This window comes from Morus notabilis, unplaced genomic scaffold, assembly GCF_000414095.1.
Source record: "Morus notabilis unplaced genomic scaffold, ASM41409v2 Scaffold630, whole genome shotgun sequence".
In the NCBI taxonomy this organism is placed as follows: Eukaryota; Viridiplantae; Streptophyta; class Magnoliopsida; order Rosales; family Moraceae; genus Morus; species Morus notabilis.
Genome location: NW_010365305.1, coordinates 649,713 through 667,631, shown reverse-complemented (window position 1 = coordinate 667,631; position 17,919 = coordinate 649,713). Strand labels below are relative to the sequence as shown.

The 17,919-nt window shown below is 36.9% G+C and overlaps 3 protein-coding genes across 3 annotated transcripts; 2 read left to right on the top strand and 1 right to left on the bottom strand.

Annotated features, from left to right (window-relative positions):
• Positions 1-1,661: 1,661 nt before the first annotated feature.
• LOC21404119 (cytochrome P450 CYP82D47) lies at positions 1,662-6,524 on the top strand. The gene is made up of 2 exons (XM_010107777.2): positions 1,662-2,647; positions 5,786-6,524. The coding sequence occupies exons 1-2, from the start codon at positions 1,685-1,687 to the stop codon at positions 6,407-6,409; spliced, it is 1,587 nt and encodes a 528-aa protein (XP_010106079.1). The 5' UTR covers positions 1,662-1,684; the 3' UTR covers positions 6,410-6,524.
• Positions 6,525-8,492: 1,968 nt separating this feature from the next.
• LOC21404118 (inactive protein kinase SELMODRAFT_444075) lies at positions 8,493-14,117 on the top strand. The gene is made up of 8 exons (XM_010107776.2): positions 8,493-9,001; positions 9,127-9,260; positions 10,412-10,506; positions 11,268-12,298; positions 12,422-12,579; positions 12,911-12,987; positions 13,214-13,538; positions 13,691-14,117. The coding sequence occupies exons 1-8, from the start codon at positions 8,815-8,817 to the stop codon at positions 13,838-13,840; spliced, it is 2,157 nt and encodes a 718-aa protein (XP_010106078.1). The 5' UTR covers positions 8,493-8,814; the 3' UTR covers positions 13,841-14,117.
• A 1,133-nt stretch (positions 14,118-15,250) lies between these two features.
• On the bottom strand, positions 15,251-17,113 carry LOC21404117 (protein JINGUBANG). The gene has a single exon (XM_010107775.2). It carries the CDS (start codon positions 16,918-16,920, stop codon positions 15,478-15,480), a length of 1,443 nt encoding a protein of 480 aa, XP_010106077.1. The 5' UTR covers positions 16,921-17,113; the 3' UTR covers positions 15,251-15,477.
• Positions 17,114-17,919: the final 806 nt, after the last annotated feature.

Below are 17,919 nucleotides of genomic sequence, written 5' to 3'. Positions count from 1 at the left end.
TTACAGTAAGGTGAATGTATGGAAGACTCTTGGGGTTCTGTAATTTTTTGCATTTGATACATGCTTGGCTTGTTATATAATTTCATTCACATTTTTTCCCCCTATTTCGTAGTTAGATTGTTATAATTTTGAGTTATAAGTATTTGTATAATTTTTTTCTAGTACTTCATTTTTTTAATTATATAACGAATTATATTTTTTTACATTACACGTAATTATTATATAATTATATTTTTTTACATTACACGTAATTATTATATAATTTTTAACTTATATAATAATTATATATTTTGGTCATGATTCAAATTCAGAAAATAAGATAACCAAACACTGGTTCGAATCACATTTCAGGTTAGAATCAGAATCATGCATATACACATCCAAACAAAGGTTCTAATCACTCTGAATCATTATTCAAATCATGAATCATGGATCTGAATCAAATGACTCAAATCACCCTGATTTCAATCCTTATACCAAACGGACCCTAAGTATTGCTCAACTTTGAAAGGTCAATTAAAAGTGCCGGATGTTTTTGGCCTGAACTACTTTTATTACTTTTTATTTGGATTATTTGTTATTTTAATACATTCGAGTGGCAATTTAGAGTGTGGGATAAGGCTTCTATTGGCTGCCAATTTATTATATAGTTTTCTCTTATGCTAGTTGATCATATTTTGATTTCCAATAATGTCAATTCAAAGTCGCGAGTAATTAAAGATAAGTACTCCCTCCGTTGCACTAACTTTCATAAAATTTCTATTGAACTGATCAACGTTAAAGTTGGCACCGCGCGCGTTAATTAATATTGTTGCAGATTCAATTGCTTGACTCTTATGAATTGGGTGCTATTAATTCTACACCCGATAATCAACATGAAGCCACGGTAATTAATTACAGTGAGCTGCATGCAAATTCCAATAGTAGGGATTCCGTCGATCATGAGACAGATAATTGAGCCCCAATAATGATATTGATGATAGAGCCATTCAGCCAAGTAATATTAATGGCAGTCCAATGATTAAACTCGAGGTCAATCTTTCTAAGCCTTATAATTTTCTGAAGAGATGAACAATATGGCGAATGAATCTTGGGCGGACTTGGTTGATCAAGAAAATTTTGTTGCTTTGTGTTTTATTTTTTATTTTTATTTTTTTCTGTTAATTCCCAACTTAAAGTAAAAAAGCAGCAATTCCAATAATATGCTTACATACCAAAAAGGAAAAGAAAAGGAGGAAAGGAAATATTATGAATTATTAATGGAAAAGTTATCTAATTATTTGAGCCTTGGTTAGGCGCACAAGATAATCAGATAATCAAGACAATGCTAATAAAGAGAGATCTTTGCTCTTTCTGCGTTAAGCTATGTTTTGCGCACTCATTAATGTCATAATTCTTTAAAGAAAAGAATTACGTTCATTGGAGTTGAGAGATATATTTCCCCTAAAAATCTAGTTTTTATTTTTTATTTTTTATTTTTTTGCGTCAGCCGTGAGCTCACAAAAATATAAAGTATGGTGGCGGTGGGAAAGGAATGGGATAGTTTATGGGGAATATAATAATATGGCAGACTTTTGTATCATTTATAGCGCCCACGTCAAACCATATCAACATTATATTGTAAATATAGACGATAAACATCCCATACGCATCTCCATCATTTTAACCAAAGCAAACACCAGCCATGGATCTTCACTATCTTCCTTCAATCGTTCCAGCCACGGCACCTATTTTGGTTGGTTTACTCTTTCTCTTCCATCTCTTATGGAAACAAAGATTTTCCCGGAGAACACCACCGGAAGCTGGCGGCGCGTGGCCCATCATCGGCCACCTTCACCTATTAGCAGGGCCGCAGCCTCCCCACATAACCTTGGCCCACATGGCCGATAAGTACGGCCCAATCTTCACCATAAAGATGGGAGTTCACAGAGCTTTGGTGGTAAGCAGCTGGGAGATGGCAAAAGAGTGTCTCACCACAAACGACAAGATTTTCGCCAACCGTCCAAAAGCAGCAGCCCCAGAACACATGACCTACAACTATGCCATGTTTGGGTTCAGCCCTTATGGCCCTTACTGGCGCCAAGTGCGCAAGATTGCCACGCTTGAGTTGCTTTCCAACCACCGTCTAGAGATGCTCAGCCATGTCCGAGTATCCGAGGTGAATACTGCCATAAAAGAGAAATATGAGCTTTGGGTTAAGAACAATAATAGTGGTAATAATAATAACGGAGTGGGGGTAGAGATGAAGAAATGGTTTGGGGACATAACGCTTAACGTGATCTTCAGGATGGTTGTGGGGAAGCGATATCTTGAGGCTACAAGCTTGAGTGAAATAGGAAGTGATGATCGGTGTCGAAAGGCGTTGAGGGATTTCTTTGAATTGACGGGGACTTTTGTGGTGTCCGATGCGCTTCCGTACTTGAAATGGTTGGACTTTGGGGGCTATGAGAAATCCATGAAAAAGACTTCAAAAGAGCTTGATCAATTAGCTCAAAGATGGCTTGAGGAGCACAAGCGGAAGAGAGTTTCCGGGGAAGTTAATGGTGACCAAGATTTCATGGACGTGATGCTTTCGATTCTTGACGGCGCAGAGTTAGGAATTTCAAGTACTTATGATGCTGATACAATCAACAAAGCTACTTCCCTGGTATGTGTTAAATGTTATTTAGTAAAAATCTATTCAGTATATAGACGTGATTTGCAGCATGCTAGCTTCCAATTAAAACTCCTAGATATTTAGTTTAGCCTTTCTTTGTGATTTGAATTTAGTTTTGGGTTAATCTAGGAAGGAAAAACAAAAATGGTCCACAATCTTTACACTAAATCCAACTTTGGTCTTTTACGTTCAAAACATCTTCAAATTGACTTCGATTTATTTTGATATAATTACAAAAAACTAGTCATTCTGCTAACTGTTCAAAAATGACTAAAAGACCTAGCTGGTCGCGTAAGCGGTGGGCAGTTCAATTATTAGATTGTGAATGACATTTTTTATTACCCTTTTTCAAGCAGACAAAATATATACATATATATATATATACCTATATGAAGAATAAAGTATAAAAACCAAATCATGATATACTTTTCCATCAGTTAGTTTATGGTGTGTAGTAAATAAAACGTCTGTTTTATCTTTACTTAAATGGTGAGTGGGTGATATGTAATTTTTTCGTCCAGATTTAACGTGAATAATGATATGTCTATGTCAAGTATTGACAAAATACAGTTTTTAAAAGTTTAAACATTACGGATCAAAGTCGAATTTGGTATAAAGTTCGGTAAAATTGTTTAAGTGAATCCTTTAGTTTACTATGTTACAAATAGTCTGACAAGAAAAAACGCATTTGGTAGACCAGATTTCACGTTATAGATTCAAATACAACTCTACATAATATTAAATTTGGAAATTATAACAAAAGAAGTAGAGATGCAACAATGGGTTGGGGCCCGTGGGCCGGCCCAGGCCCATCCTGACACAGTAATGGGCCGGGCCGGCACAGCCCGTCACTATTCAAGGCACGGCCCAGCCCATAAATATTATGGTGGGCTGGACTGGACCAACATATATCAGCCCATAGGCCGGCTTGGCACGACCTATGAAAAATCACGGGTCAGCCCGTCTAGGCCCATGATGAGCCGGCCCAGCCCGGCCTGTCTGGGTCCATAATGGGTCGGCCCAACCCAGCCCATCTAGGCCCATAATATCTTCATGTTTTTTTTTTCTTTTTTTAATAATTTTGTCAACATTTTATGTATAATTATCCTGATTGTACTATTTTTTTCTTACCAAGATTTTATCCCACTGGGTTTTGCTTAGAAAGGTTTTTATTTAATAAGGTAATCGTAAATAAAATATCTCTTTTCATATTTTCATTGACTATTCGAATTTATATATTTGTTAACTTATTTAAAAAATTAAAACTTAAAAATTAAAAAATTACATGCTTAGATGGCCCATCTAAACTTATTATGGGTCTTGAGTGAGCCAGCCCATTCAAGGCCCATGGCACGACCCATCCTGACCCGCGGCACAGCCCAGCTTGGTCCATGTAAAATTAGCCCGTTGTGTGGACTTGGTCGAAGTCATTCTTATACGGGCCGGCCTGAGTCACGAAATTCGTGAACTAGGCCAGCCCAGCCTATGGCCCACGACCCGCGTGAGCCTAAGGAGAATGGGTCAGCCCATTCATGCATCTCTAAAAAGAAGATCAATTCGTTCTTTTCAATTTAATTAACCTTTTTCAAATTTGTGTTCTTTTCTTTCATAAATTTCGTAATCGAAACCCTATTTTCAAATATAATTTATACTATAAATTTTCAATAAACTAGTATTTGATCCAAACTATATTCAGCTACTTCTCATACATCTTGGATAATGAACCTTGCACGTTGCAAGAACTTTTATTTTCAATTTTTCTTAGTAGTACTCAATCATCTTGTACGATCGATCTTAGCTAGCCTTTGAACGTTAAGATTCTTTTTTCTTTTTTTTTCCTTTTTTGATGAGTGTCAAAGATCACTACTCTGTATCCTCAAAATTCTAGAAAATATTAATTAGTTAATTATTTCCAGTGTGCTAGCTAGCTAGGCGCAGTTAGTTAAAAGTACTGTTGTTAGTACTGTCAGAGGCCGGCTTGCTATATACTATGAACTCAATTCTTATTTCTCTTCTTGCTCGTTACGTGGCTCTCAATTAGCTATCATGGTTCTCTTCTTTAATTATTTCTATTTCTAGCTATATTATGTCTTGAAGTATATAGTATGTCATTTATTGATACAGTTAGCTTGTTAAGCATTTATTATAATTTATATGATGCGTGCAGTATTGATTTATATAAAAATATCTAAGCCATCAACAAGAAATATTAGTGTAAACTACTGATCATTGATACGTCCATACACCCTGGCCCCACCAACTTGCGGCTTATTAATCTTCTTAACTAATTATATGTACGACGTACGCTGAGGGGAATAGGAGCAATGAAGGGACTCTTTTATTTTCTGACATCGTTAATTTCACGGATTCGAATTTTTAATTCGAGCTGAAATATAATAATTTTTTAGAGCTTTTTATTGTAGTAAAAAAAGTTAGATGTGACATTTTTTGAGAGTTTTTTACTGTAGAAATTTAGAACTGAAAATTCAAATCGGTAAAATGAACGATGCCTGAATAATTCTCTAGTACGCTTCACGTATTAATAAATCAAATTTTTCTAACCGTTAGATTTATATATTTTTTTTTTAATTTTTATGTAATTATATACAAATTTAACGAATAAAAAACTTAAATATCAGACACGATGACCTACCGGAAAATATCCCTTCTTTTTTTTCACCTTTTCCAAGTCTTTAAACCTGGTACAAGAATTTCTCAAAAGACAAAAACCAAAAAAAAAAAAAAAACCAAAAAAAAAAAGCCTAGTACAAGAGTTTGTGAACTCCTATGTGCACACGAGTTGGAACACCCTTCACACATTTCTCCTCCTGGGACCATCATAGCGCGAGAGTGGAAATGCGAGCACACCATTGATAAATAATTTGTACGAACTCAGGAAATACATTATTTTGACACGTTTAGAAGCCGATCCCATAATGATAAATATCTCTCCAAATTTATGAACGTCCCATGATATAAATAAGGATATTATATGCATGAACATTTGCTGCAAAAAGCTACTTTCCACATTCAATGTCCATTGATTGACCCATAAAGTTGAGGCTTTTAGTCTATATACTATAAATTACGAGTGTATAAAGCCACGTTTATCTAATAATGCTTTTGTAGGCTCTTATTCTGGCTGGCACCGATACAACAACGGTGACAATGACATGGGCTCTGGCTCTCCTTCTCAACAATCGAGAAGCCCTAAAGAAAGCCGAACAAGAATTAGACCTATACGTTGGCAAGGAAAGGCAAGTGAAGGAATCAGACCTAAAGAACCTGGTTTATCTGCAAGCTATTCTCAAAGAAACAATGCGTTTATACCCAGCAGGGCCACTCTCACTACCACACGAGTCCACAGAAGACTGCACCGTCGGAGGCTACCATGTTCCGGCAGGCACGCGCCTCCTTCTCAATCTCTCGAAGCTTCATTTGGATCCAAAAGTGTGGGACCAGCCGAGCGAGTTTAGGCCGGAGAGGTTTCTCACGGCTCACAAAAACGTCGACGTTAGAGGACAGAACTTCGAGTTGATACCGTTTAGTAGTGGTAGAAGAATGTGCCCCGGGGTGTCGTTTGCGCTTCAAGTTATGCAGCTCACACTAGCCGCTTTGCTTCATGGGTTTAAGATTGCGACGAGGTCGGATGAGCCAGTTGATATGCGTGAGACTGTCGGATTGACTAACCTTAAAGCCACCCCTCTTGATGTCATAATCACCCCACGTCTTCATGCTGGAGCGTATCAATGAAATGTAGGAACAAGAACAATATTTCTACTTTCTAGATGAAATAAGGCTATATGCTTATGTATGTAGTTGGTCCTACTTCCCAAAGACCAGTTATATAAAAAGTGTTTATCAAGTACTTCATGTAGTATTCATTTGATACTGATATTTGACTTATTTCAATGTAATAATTTCAACATGTTTGATATACTCCTATTATTGTCAAGTTTTTTTTTTTTTAAAATTTTAGATGGGGTTAAAATTAAAACATTAAACCTCATCATTAGAAGCAATTTTGGATATAGGCATTGGTGGATCCATAATGTGTACTAGTGGGACAAAAAAGAAAAGAAAATGAAAAAACATAATTCTACTCCTAATTTTATTTTTAAAGCTACAGGTATCTCTCGTTTTTTAAATCTACAGTTTTAACCCTTTTATTAAGAAACCGTCTATTTTTCTTGACAAAATGTAACAAGAAGGCACGTGATAGTTTTAAGAGGAATACATAGCAAAAAAGAAAAAAGCAATTCAAAAAAAAAAATCTAAGAGAAAAAAAAAATCCAGATTTGAGTTGGACATTGCACTTATATGATTTTATACTTTTTATTTGACTTTTTTCTTTTTAGATATTTTTTTTCAAATTCCTTTTTTTATCTCTTTAAACCCCCTCAAGGGTTATTCCCTTGCTAAAATCTGTTTAGAAATACACAGTGTATTAACGAATTGGTCAACATTATGTACTTTAAAAAGAACGAGGTCACCAAAAATAAATGCTAAAGATAAAAATCAGACAAGTTAATATCTTTAAGGATCATTGTGGGAATTACAACCTTTACTTTGACTTCACTTTTATTTGAATATTTGAATTCATGTTGGTTTTTTAACCAAAGAATTAAGACGTTTGAACATAAATTAATTTAAGTGGATAAAATTCTCTAGTTATGCTGATAATCAATTTGCTCTTAAAAAATTCTCTGCAACTATTGCATTTATTTAAACATTTATTAGTTAGTTTTTATTTATTTGTTCTCCGTTTTAAATATATACGACATGACCTTTTCCTTTATGGAGATATACGACATTACTTGACTAATTATTGAATGCCGAATATAAGTAATATACAAATGAGCATTCAAGACGAGATGGGGCAACCGTTGGGTGTTGTAGTCAGTGATGCCTCTACATTGTCTCATTGATTGCCCTGTCAAAATCATATAGCTAAGCCAAAGCGACGACAAGGGACGCAATTGTCCTAGTCCTTAGTTTTATACTTTTATTTTTTAAAATAATACATCATTCCCTTTTTACAAATTATAAATCATTTCTCGTATTTAAAAAAAAATAAAATTGTTTCCTTATTCTTAGCTGCATGAATGATATATATTTAAAGGGCAGGGCGTAAATCCCAAATAAACAAAACATGAACAACTGGATACTGATTAATGTAGTAAAAATGAAAATAAAAACAGAAACGAAAAAGAACAAAGGAATTTACTACGGTTTGTGCATATATATTAGGAATGCGATTGTAATTGTTTTTTCAGAAAGCGATTATGGGATTTTAGACGACAAATTAAAGCTAGCCGACAGTATGTCGGTCAAATTTAGTATTAGCCGGCATTAGTAGGCGAACTTATGCCGCTGCCTATAGTTTTTTTTTTTTTTTCTTTTTTTTTTTTTTTCTTTTTTTTTTTTTTTTTTTTTTTTTTTTTTTTTTGCTGAATTAAAACAAACACGTGGCTTGACATTTGACTGTAACAATTTGTGCAAATTTTCTTAATTATCCAAGAAAAATTGAACTCGTAAGTCCTCCTTATTTTTGTTTTTATATATTCTTTTTCTATTTAAAGACTAGCATGGAAGTCTGGTGATTTGCTTAAGGGGGAGTATGGTTACGGGCACAACGTGGTTCACGTCATCATGACTGAAATCATGATTAATTTCTTTTCGTATTTAAGGATTAAATGATTTCGCTGTCAATGCTTATTCCGCAAATCATTCTCCATTAAATTAATCTCCAATCCTTATTATTAGATCAATAATTGAACAAATTCGAAATTTTACTTTTTCATGGCCTTATATTCTTTCAAATATCTCCTTTAGTTCCCTCGTGTTTCTGTCACTCACAAGCAAACCCCCACCTTTTAAATCCCTCTCTTCGCGTTTGAATTTCATTTTTGGAATAACAACAACGTAATAAAGGTTACAAAAAAAGAAAATGGAAACTAATTAATTGCAAAAAAAAAAAAAAAAAAAGCGTATTTAACCAGAGTCAGCTAACCATGGTTTATGATGCCATATTAACGTTCAGAAACTAGTGGGCTTTAATACAGGGCATAACAGAAAAAGTCGCGTACTAATAATTAAAGAGTACAATTCCTCTGAATTTTCCCGGCGATCGAATTTCTCCGTCAGGAGTTAGCCTTATGTTTCGCGATGCAGTTGACCGGAGCGTGAAGCGACGCGCCGCCAACGCCATGGCGCATAGAGTCGTAGTCGCCGTGAAAGCCGAGAAGCTGATCTCCAAGTCCGCATTAGCCTGGGCTCTGAACCACGTCGTTCATCCCGGCGATTGCATAACTCTGCTCGCTGTCTTGTCCGGCGAGAGAACTGGTAATTTCGAGCTTGTGTTTCTCCGCTGTTTGATTAATACTGCTCGATTTTTCATTTGTTGTTTGAATTCTTCTCTGTTTGATTGCTAATTGTGGATTTTTGGAAACGCGAAATGTGAATTGAAGGTAAGAGATTCTGGAGGTTTCCGATATTGGCCGGCGATTGCGGGAGCAACCGGCGGGAGAAGTTGCCGGATCGGATTTGTCAGATCTCGGAGTCGTGTTCGCAGATGGTGCTTCAGTTTCACAACCAAATCGAGGTGAATTCGAAACTTACCAAAAACACCACTAACCGCCTTTCTTTTTCATGGACTCCTTGGTCAATTTCACTTTTTGTGCCCTTTGTTTTAGGACACGTCATTTGTCGCTTTCCGACACATTATAGACACAACCATGTGGGTTTTTTGTTTTCACTTTTTGAACGGTTAAAGTTGGCAATTTTTTATGGTATCATTTTCTAATGATGTTTAAATTTTTTAATGAAGAAAAGATAAAAGATTATGATTGTCTCTGGCGATTCATCGTTGGGGGTCAGAGTTTTAATAATCTGTATTTTTCCGAGCACAAACAAATTAAATCATTAGAGTGCCAGTGTGGGCATTCCCTAAAAAAGAAAAGAGACGAAGAAGAGAGATGTTTTTATTTGGGATCTTCGTACCTGTACAAATGCGTGTAAAAAATAATAATAAAATAAAAGAAATATTCAGTTGGTAACTCAGCACCAGAATCTGTACAAGGAAATTATTAATTGTTTGTTGCCATCTGACTGTAGTTATAAATTGTTGTTGACAGTGAATATGGTATCAGGTAGCCTATTCCACATTGAAATCATTTGGATCTTTTGCACTTTCCACTGCAAAAATACGTTGGACTTGATTCCTGAAACACCATTTACTGCAGTGGAGTAAATGCACTAGAAGAATACCTGTTAGACTAGTTTAAGGTCCCACGTTGAGTTTGTCTCTCAGTTACTGTTCACATCTAGTTAGTAGTTAGTCCCTATACCACTTGTCTTTTTTTTTTTTCATTGGAGTAAATGCCACTGGCTTTTTCTCCTTTTTTTCCCCTGAAATGTGTAAATCCTAACCTTCCTAGCACTTTCTACCGACTGATGTATTTTCCCTGAAATGAATCCTACAAGTATGAATGAATACAAGGCTACAAGCTGCGCTTTTAGACTTTTCATCTCCTTCAAATATCGGGAATGATTAAGGTCCATTTAGTTCACTGATTCGAATTTTTAATTTGAGTTAAGATGTGACTTTATATTAATTTTTTACTGTAACAAAAAAAGTTAGTTGTTATTGTTTCTAAGAGTTTTTTACTATAATAAAACTCAAATTCTAAATTCGAAACGGTGAAATGAATAGGGTCTAAATAAAGGTATTCAATTATAGATTCTTGATTGCAGGTTACTGTGAGGATTAAGGTGGTGTTAGGTTCGCCAGCGGGTGTAGTGGCGGCTGAAGCAAAGGGCAATGGAGCCAACTGGGTCATACTGGACAAGTAATTAATTGTTAAAAAGTATTAGTTCTTATTTCCGAGCTATTAATTTAATTTAATTGGTCCTCAACATAACTGGTCACTCTGTTTGTTATATTATTTAACATTACTTTCTTCATCGCCACCGTATCCCGTCCTTGCTCTTCGCCTCTAGGAAATTCATCTAAAATAATAATTCTTTTGCCAACAAAAAAGAGGCATGCCACCACAAAATTAAGATCATTATAATTTATAAGAAGCAGACAGTATTCGGTCGCCACATGCTAAATAATGTCTAAGTCCGCATCTAGTATTCTTTCGAACTAAAAAATGCAATAGATAGTGGCGCTATCTTAAAAAAATGTTTGTAGGGTGGCAGAGCATTTTAGTCCAGAATATTAGGTTCTAGTTTCCAGCACAATCAACAATCGGATTGGACATTAGGTTCTGGTTTCCAACACTAGCACAGTTCAGTTCACAGATAGACTATTCTGCTTGGTGTGGTAGCCTATGTGTAACTTTATCCTTAATTCTTCTCTAACCTAGGGAAGACTCAAGTGAGATTAAAAAGTACATACTAATACCACTAGTCTTAATTTCAACTGGTATTGAACCATGTAGTATTTTGTTTGTCTGCTTTTGACAACTTTATAAATCTATTATAGAAATTAAACCCAAAAAAAAATGTTTACACAGTATTTACGATGCAGGTTGTGATTTACTTCCTTTTTTTTTTCAGAAATATATGTAAAACTAGTTAATCTCCACTAATCATGCTAAAACAGAAAATTGAAGCAAGAGCTGAAGCATTGTATAGAGGAACTGCGCTGCAATATTGTAGTGATGAAAGGTTCTCAACCAAAAGTCCTCAGGCTCAATTTAGCGTCCTCAGATGGACTGGAAACTCCATTCTTTTCTGCTGCTTCTTCACCTATGATGGACTTTGGAAAGATTCAAGGTTTTAAGATGAAGCATTCAACTCCAGTGAGCAGCCCTGATGAAGCAAGTACCTCCTACAGAAGAATATCAAAGGAAGACTCCTTATCAAGTTTCAATAGCGCTGCTTCTGCTTTCCTTGTCTATGAACAGAATCCTCTTTTTGAAGGACCACAGAAAGGAACATATGACAGACTAATTGATGAGCAAAATGATTTTGAAGAGTCATTATCGCCAATTGATTCAAACCAAGAGAGGCTTATAACTCTGTCTAGAATCCCAAGAACAACTACAGCTAGTAATCAGAGCGTCTTTTGGATTCCAGAAAACCACATTGTTGATGGAAAGCATCCCAAACCTCAAAATCATAGAAATCCTCACAAAATTAGATCTTTCAATAAACTTATGTTTGATAAAGATTTGTGTAAGGGTAGAGTTGGGTTTAACCAGACATATAACAAGGACTACATTAATTCAAGCATTAGGGATGCCATCTCTGTCGGAAGAACTTCATCGGTTCCTCCTCCTTTATGCTCTCTATGCCAACATAAAACACCAATGTTTGGAAAGCCCCCAAAACAATTCTCGTATAAAGAGTTAGATGAGGCTACAGATGGGTTCTCAGATATCAATTTTCTGGCAGAAAGTGGTTTTGGCGTGGTTCACAGGGGAGTATTGAGAGACGGCCAGGTTGTTGCAGTGAAGCAATTGAAGTTCGGTGGGTCTCAAGCAGATGCTGACTTCTCCCGCGAAGTCCGGGTTTTGAGCTGTGCACAGCACAGGAATGTTGTGTTGCTAATTGGCTATTGTATTGAGGGCAACGTGAGGATGTTGGTTTACGAATACATATGCAATAGTTCTTTGGATTTTCATTTACATGGTATCCTCAAACCTGAAAAAAGTTTGCTGTTACTCATTCATAATTTACTCGTTGCCTTTATCATCCCTGTCTTCACTTTTATTTAGCTTTCTTATCATTTCCTCTGCTTTCTGTAAATGACAGGAAACGAAAGCCTTTTGGAATGGCACGCAAGGCTAAAGATCGCAACAGGCACAGCCCGTGGCTTACGATATCTTCATGAAGATTGTAGAGTTGGTTGCATAGTCCACAGAGATCTCCGACCCAACAATATCCTCCTAACCCATGATTTTGAACCTATGGTACTTGAAACTATTCCTCATGTCCTTTTAACTATTCTCTTCAGGCTTCATCTTAGAGTCAGCAAAAGCGTTGAGTTAGGGCCCATTTGGTTCATAAATCTGAACGGAAATTTAAATTTTGTTAGAGAAAATATTGTAGCAAAAAGGTTTGAACAGTGTTTCAAATCTATGAAACAAACACATGATTAGTCTTTTTGGTGAACAATTCAATCTTAAAGTGAGTACTGGATCATTATTGTTTTGTGTGAAGGTCTAATTATTATTATTATTATTATTATTTATTTTTTGCCGAGAAGAAGGTCTAATTAATTTATCACTACTTATTGTATAGGTTGCAGATTTTGGTCTTGCTAGGTGGCATTCTGAGTGGGATATCAGCACTGAGGTTCAAGTCTTTGGATCTGCCGGGTACGGTTTTTTTTTTTTTTTTTTTTTTTTTTTTTTTTTTCCCTTTTTTTTTTTTTGGGTGGTTTTTTTTTTTTTTTTTTTTTTTTTTTTTTTTTTTGCACATTCTTGTTTGTAGACATTTCCCACTGTCTACCAAAACCACATGAACATAATAGGAAAATAATTATTTCAACTTGATGACCCGTAGAGAAAAGAGGTGTCTCTCTGATCCGGCTTCAATTCTCAGGTATCTTGCTCCAGAGTATGTCGACGGTGGACAAATAACGCATAAAATTGATGTGTATGCATTTGGATTGGTCTTATTGGAGCTAATGACAGGTCAAAGAATCGCCAAGTTGAAACATACTACTGAACATCATTTTTTGGTTGATTGGTTTTTCCCGCTAGCTGCACTGGAATCAAACAACATAATGCCAAATTATTATCAGATACTGGATCCAACCTTGGCTTCTGAGCAATCCCCTGACTTCCTTCGCCAGCTCGAAGCAATGGGTCGCGCCGCTTCTTTGTGTCTGCTTCGAGACCCTGAATCCAGACCCCAAATGTCAAAGGTTTTCTACTCACATCTTTATCATCTTCGTAAAGACTTAATACACATTTCAATCCTTCAGTAAAAAATTTATTTATATACTTTTGGATCATGTCATCATGACAAAAACCTTTTTACTGAAGTGCTTATCAGAACTGAATCACTTTGGCACAGATACTAAGAGTGCTAGAAGGAGGAGATCTACTTGTTCCTCTCGGCTCAGACATGAACACAGTGGGAAGTAGAAGTGGGCATTTGCAAGGTCTGAGCTCGCGTGTACAACCTGAACTAAGAATCAGCCATTCTCGCAAGCTTTCACATTAAAATTTTCATTTGGGAGGGAGAAAATAGAGATTAAACTTAAAATTATTCTTCTAAAATGATTGTCAACGGAATTGCATTTTACACCGAAGAGTGGATGTGTAGTTTCTTTTACGTGATTATTTGTATTTTTGAAAGTGCCCCGATTGTTTTCTTTTTTACAAGAAATTATGATTTAGCCACACAAATGCCCGGTTATTTGTTGTATAATTAGCATAGCTGTTTTCCGTTCTCAAGTCATTTGAGAATTTTTACACGCTGTACTATATATATAAGTTTATTTACAACTGATATATTACCTTTACAGGGTAGTTTTCATTCAGTGCCTTGTTTGTATATTACTCTCCCATCTACGTTTTCTTTAATGTTCGTAAATTGTTCTCCGTCTACTAAAAAGGAAAATAAAGTAAAAAAGATAAAAACGATTTTGTATATACAAACCAGAAATACTCCTGTTCTATATAGATACATGAAACTCAAGAGGAGAAAGGGTTCTTTCGTGAATCGTGATTGGAGGGAGAAAATCTATGCGAAACGAAGCCATATCAGTTCCCATAATTTTGCCTCTCTGATAGGGTTGTTTGGAGAGATGCTCTCCCATCCCATATCACTTGCTCTGTAAGGAATGATTTTGTGTGTGCTTGCTCTATGAGCTCTTAATTCAATGATGCACTTTCATTTAAATGTGCTTGCTCTATGAGCTCTTAATTCAATGCTTTTTTTTAAAAAAAAAAAAAAAAAAAAAAAAAAAAAAAAAAAATTATGATGTATATTTGGGGACTGTTGACTAGACCAGAAAGACAGTGATCAAATCATTTTTTCCCCTTGATTTTTCGCACTCTTATGATTAGAGACTCCAGAGCAATTACATTTTACGTATACGGCTAAAAACATCACAAAAAAAGTAAGAAACCAAATTTGTATGAAAAGACAAAAAGAAAATTATTATTAGAGAGTTTTTTTAGTGGGATCAGAAACAACGAACTGTCGATAGTTCTTGAGTTTTCAGTTCTCAGATTCACATCAAAAACTATATATTCTATATACTTATTTAATTTTATATAATTTTAATTAGATTTAACAGTCAGAAACTAACACTACTAATAAGAAAAACTACATGAGAACCCTCCTTATTAATATACAAGTCCAAGGCTTTAATAAGAAGTTCAAATTAGTGAGGGAAATTCAAAATTTATACGTGCTCTCACGTCTTTTTTCCAAGCTCAGAACGACTGGATTGACTCCATAAAATATTAAAAAAACTAACGGTCACGCCAAATATGTTCCAACCACCACTAACAAAAAAAATTCAAATTAGTAATAGAAAGTAGTGGAAATTTTATATTCATTCTGATCAGTTTTACATTCTTCTTTTCTTTCTTTTTTTTCTTTTCCACATCCCCACTTGCAATATAGTCAATCATCCTTCTCATTCTATTCCACACCAAATCACCGATCTTAACAAAGTCCAATAAAAACAAACACTTAAAAAAGCAAAAACCTTCTTCAAGTTTCACTTTCTCCCAACATGGTAGGCAAACCATCCAAGCCACCAATCATACGTGTCAAGAACAAGAAATTCCCCTCGAATGATCATATGACACGTGGGAAAAGTACTCCAAAGTCGTTGAAGGTGAGATTCAGTACCTCCTGTTCTTGCTGGCACGTCCCGCAGATGAAAAGCTTCCATCGGACGGCAACGAATCCACGTCCACGTACTGCTGTTGTTGAATCCCAACCGTCTGTGTAACATCAGAGACGCTCCAAACCTTGACGGACTTATCGAGGCTCCCACTGTAAACGACCCACCTCTGATCTCCATCCAACGACTCACGATCCTCCTCGACCGCCAAGCACTTGACTGGGCCCGTGTGCCCCGTCAGCACCGACAGGCAAGTATGGATCACGCCGTCCCTTCTCCACACGCATATGGTCTTATCAGCTGATCCGCTGAACACCAAACCCCCTGCGGCCGCAAGACAAAGCACTGCCAGTTTGTGTCCTTTGAGGACTCCACCGTGGGAGAACTGCTTCTCCCTCTCCCAAAAGTTAACCAAACCATCAGAGGAGCCACAGTACACTATTGAACCGGACGGGTTAACGGCGAGTGCGGTAACGGCGCTCTCTTGTTCCAGAAGCTTCTGGACGAAGGCGTGCTTCGTCGCCTTCCCTTGAAGCTCCCTCTTCCACACCTTGACGGTGCCGTCCGCCGCGCCGGTGAAGACCAAGCCCTCGACGGTGGCGACGACGGAGTTGACGGCGTCGTCGTGAGCGTTGATCGACTCGACGCACTTGGAGTTCTCGATTCGCCAAACCTTGAGAGTCCTGTCCCAGGATGCGGAGTAGAGGAGCGTTTTGTCGTCGCTCAGGCTCAAGCACGAAATAGCATCAGAGTGCTTGATCCAGAGAGCCGTACGGCGGCGCCGTACTTGAACGTAATTGCTCGGTTTGACGGAGCATTTGAAGATGTCCATAAGAGTGGGTAAAGTCCCGGCCCGTTTGTGGACGCTTGGGTTCCTTGGATTGATTTTCCAGACTCGGATTTTGCCGTCTTGATGACCGGTGAAGATCTTCTGACCGGAGATTATTATAGCCTTGACCAAACCGCTGTTTGATTTGAATCCACTAAACTCCTTTAAATTCTTCCAGACTCTGATGTTCTTGCTGTCGGAGCCGGTGTAGAGAAGGTCTCCGGCGGTTGCCAAGGAGTAGATATGTCCCTCTTCGCGGACGAGAGAGCCGATGAGGCTGTTGGGAGGCAAAGCGTCGTCGTATTGCTGGGACCAAGGGGACTTGGAATAAGGAGAAGTTTGATTCCATGGCGACATGAGCATGGGAGAGCCCTCGCAGCTCATACGGCTGGGGTCGTAGCTCATCGGAGAAGTCTGCATTGACGCACTGCTGTTTCTCATTGGGAAGTCGTCCGGATCGTACGGAACCATATTTGAGGAGATGTTCGGGTCCGAATACTGCAACATGTTGCCGAATTTCGGCCTCGGGATGCTATTCGTCTCCACGAACATCATGTTCGATCCTCCTCCTTCTCCTTCTCCTCCTCCTCCTCCTCCTCTCTCGTCTCTCATTATTGTGTTTTAGTTATGATTTTCTTTTTCTTTTTCTTTTTCTCAGATGATCAAGGAATATTCGAAAACAGATATGGCAATTATTGGTGTAGAATTAGAAATGAAGAATGACGATACAGTGTGTTAAGGAGGGATGTTCTAATAATGGCGGGAGAAGAAAGAGAAGGTGCGTATGTGTATTTATATAAATGGGAAGGGGATTGAACGGTAGAGAAATTATGTGCCGCCAGATGCTGACACGTGTAAGGAGGGAATGCGGGGGTTGTCTAATGCATGAAGATCATTGGAGGGATATTTTAGGTTAATCTTGGAATCCGAGTCCGACGGCTACTATATCTATATATGGTTTGTTTTTTAACTGGGCGGCTGTTTTGATTCAGCGGTTGGTGGTTTGATTGCTATTTTGTGCGATGGCTTTGGGTTGGTGTTTAGAGGTTTTAATAATTTTTTTTTTTTTTTTAAGGAATGCGTTGTCACTTTACAAGGTTGTTGAGACGTTTCTGTTAAGTTGTACGGGGGATATATATAGGGTTCGTTCACTTCGTTAATTCAAGTTTATAATTCGAGTTGAAATGTGATTTTGTGTGAGAGTTTTTTACTGTAGCAAAAAAGTTAGATGTGACTGTTTCTGAGAGCTTTTTACTGTAGCAAAACTCGAATTCTAAACTCGAATCGGCGAGATGAACGGGGCCATAGAGGACTAAATTATCGAAGCAGGATGAAATCTATCTAGAACACGGTCGTTTTGATGATAATTAATAAATTGATTAGCTTAATTTGAGGAAGAGAGAACGACTAGTTACACCTTCATTTGCCATCTTGATTTTAATTACTTGTGCAAATAATATTTGTAAGGAAAAGCATGACCCTTATATTGATAATGGTTGCTCTATATTTTATAAATAGTATGTGCAATTTAATACGTTTAAAAATAAAGTTAAATTAACATAATATATATGTAATCGACACAACTATTTCCCCACCAATATTCTAGCTAGG

Coding starts and splice junctions, on each gene's coding strand:
- LOC21404117 (XM_010107775.2), bottom strand. CDS start 16,920: ATGAGAGACGAGAGAGGAGGAGGAGGAGGAGGAGAAGGAGAAGGAGGA.
- LOC21404119 (XM_010107777.2), top strand. CDS start 1,685: ATGGATCTTCACTATCTTCCTTCAATCGTTCCAGCCACGGCACCTATT. Junction 2,648..5,785: donor TCAACAAAGCTACTTCCCTG/GTATGTGTTAAA, acceptor ATGCTTTTGTAG/GCTCTTATTCTGGCTGGCAC.
- LOC21404118 (XM_010107776.2), top strand. CDS start 8,815: ATGTTTCGCGATGCAGTTGACCGGAGCGTGAAGCGACGCGCCGCCAAC. Junction 10,507..11,267: donor AACTGGGTCATACTGGACAA/GTAATTAATTGT, acceptor ATGCTAAAACAG/AAAATTGAAGCAAGAGCTGA. Junction 12,580..12,910: donor CCCATGATTTTGAACCTATG/GTACTTGAAACT, acceptor CTTATTGTATAG/GTTGCAGATTTTGGTCTTGC.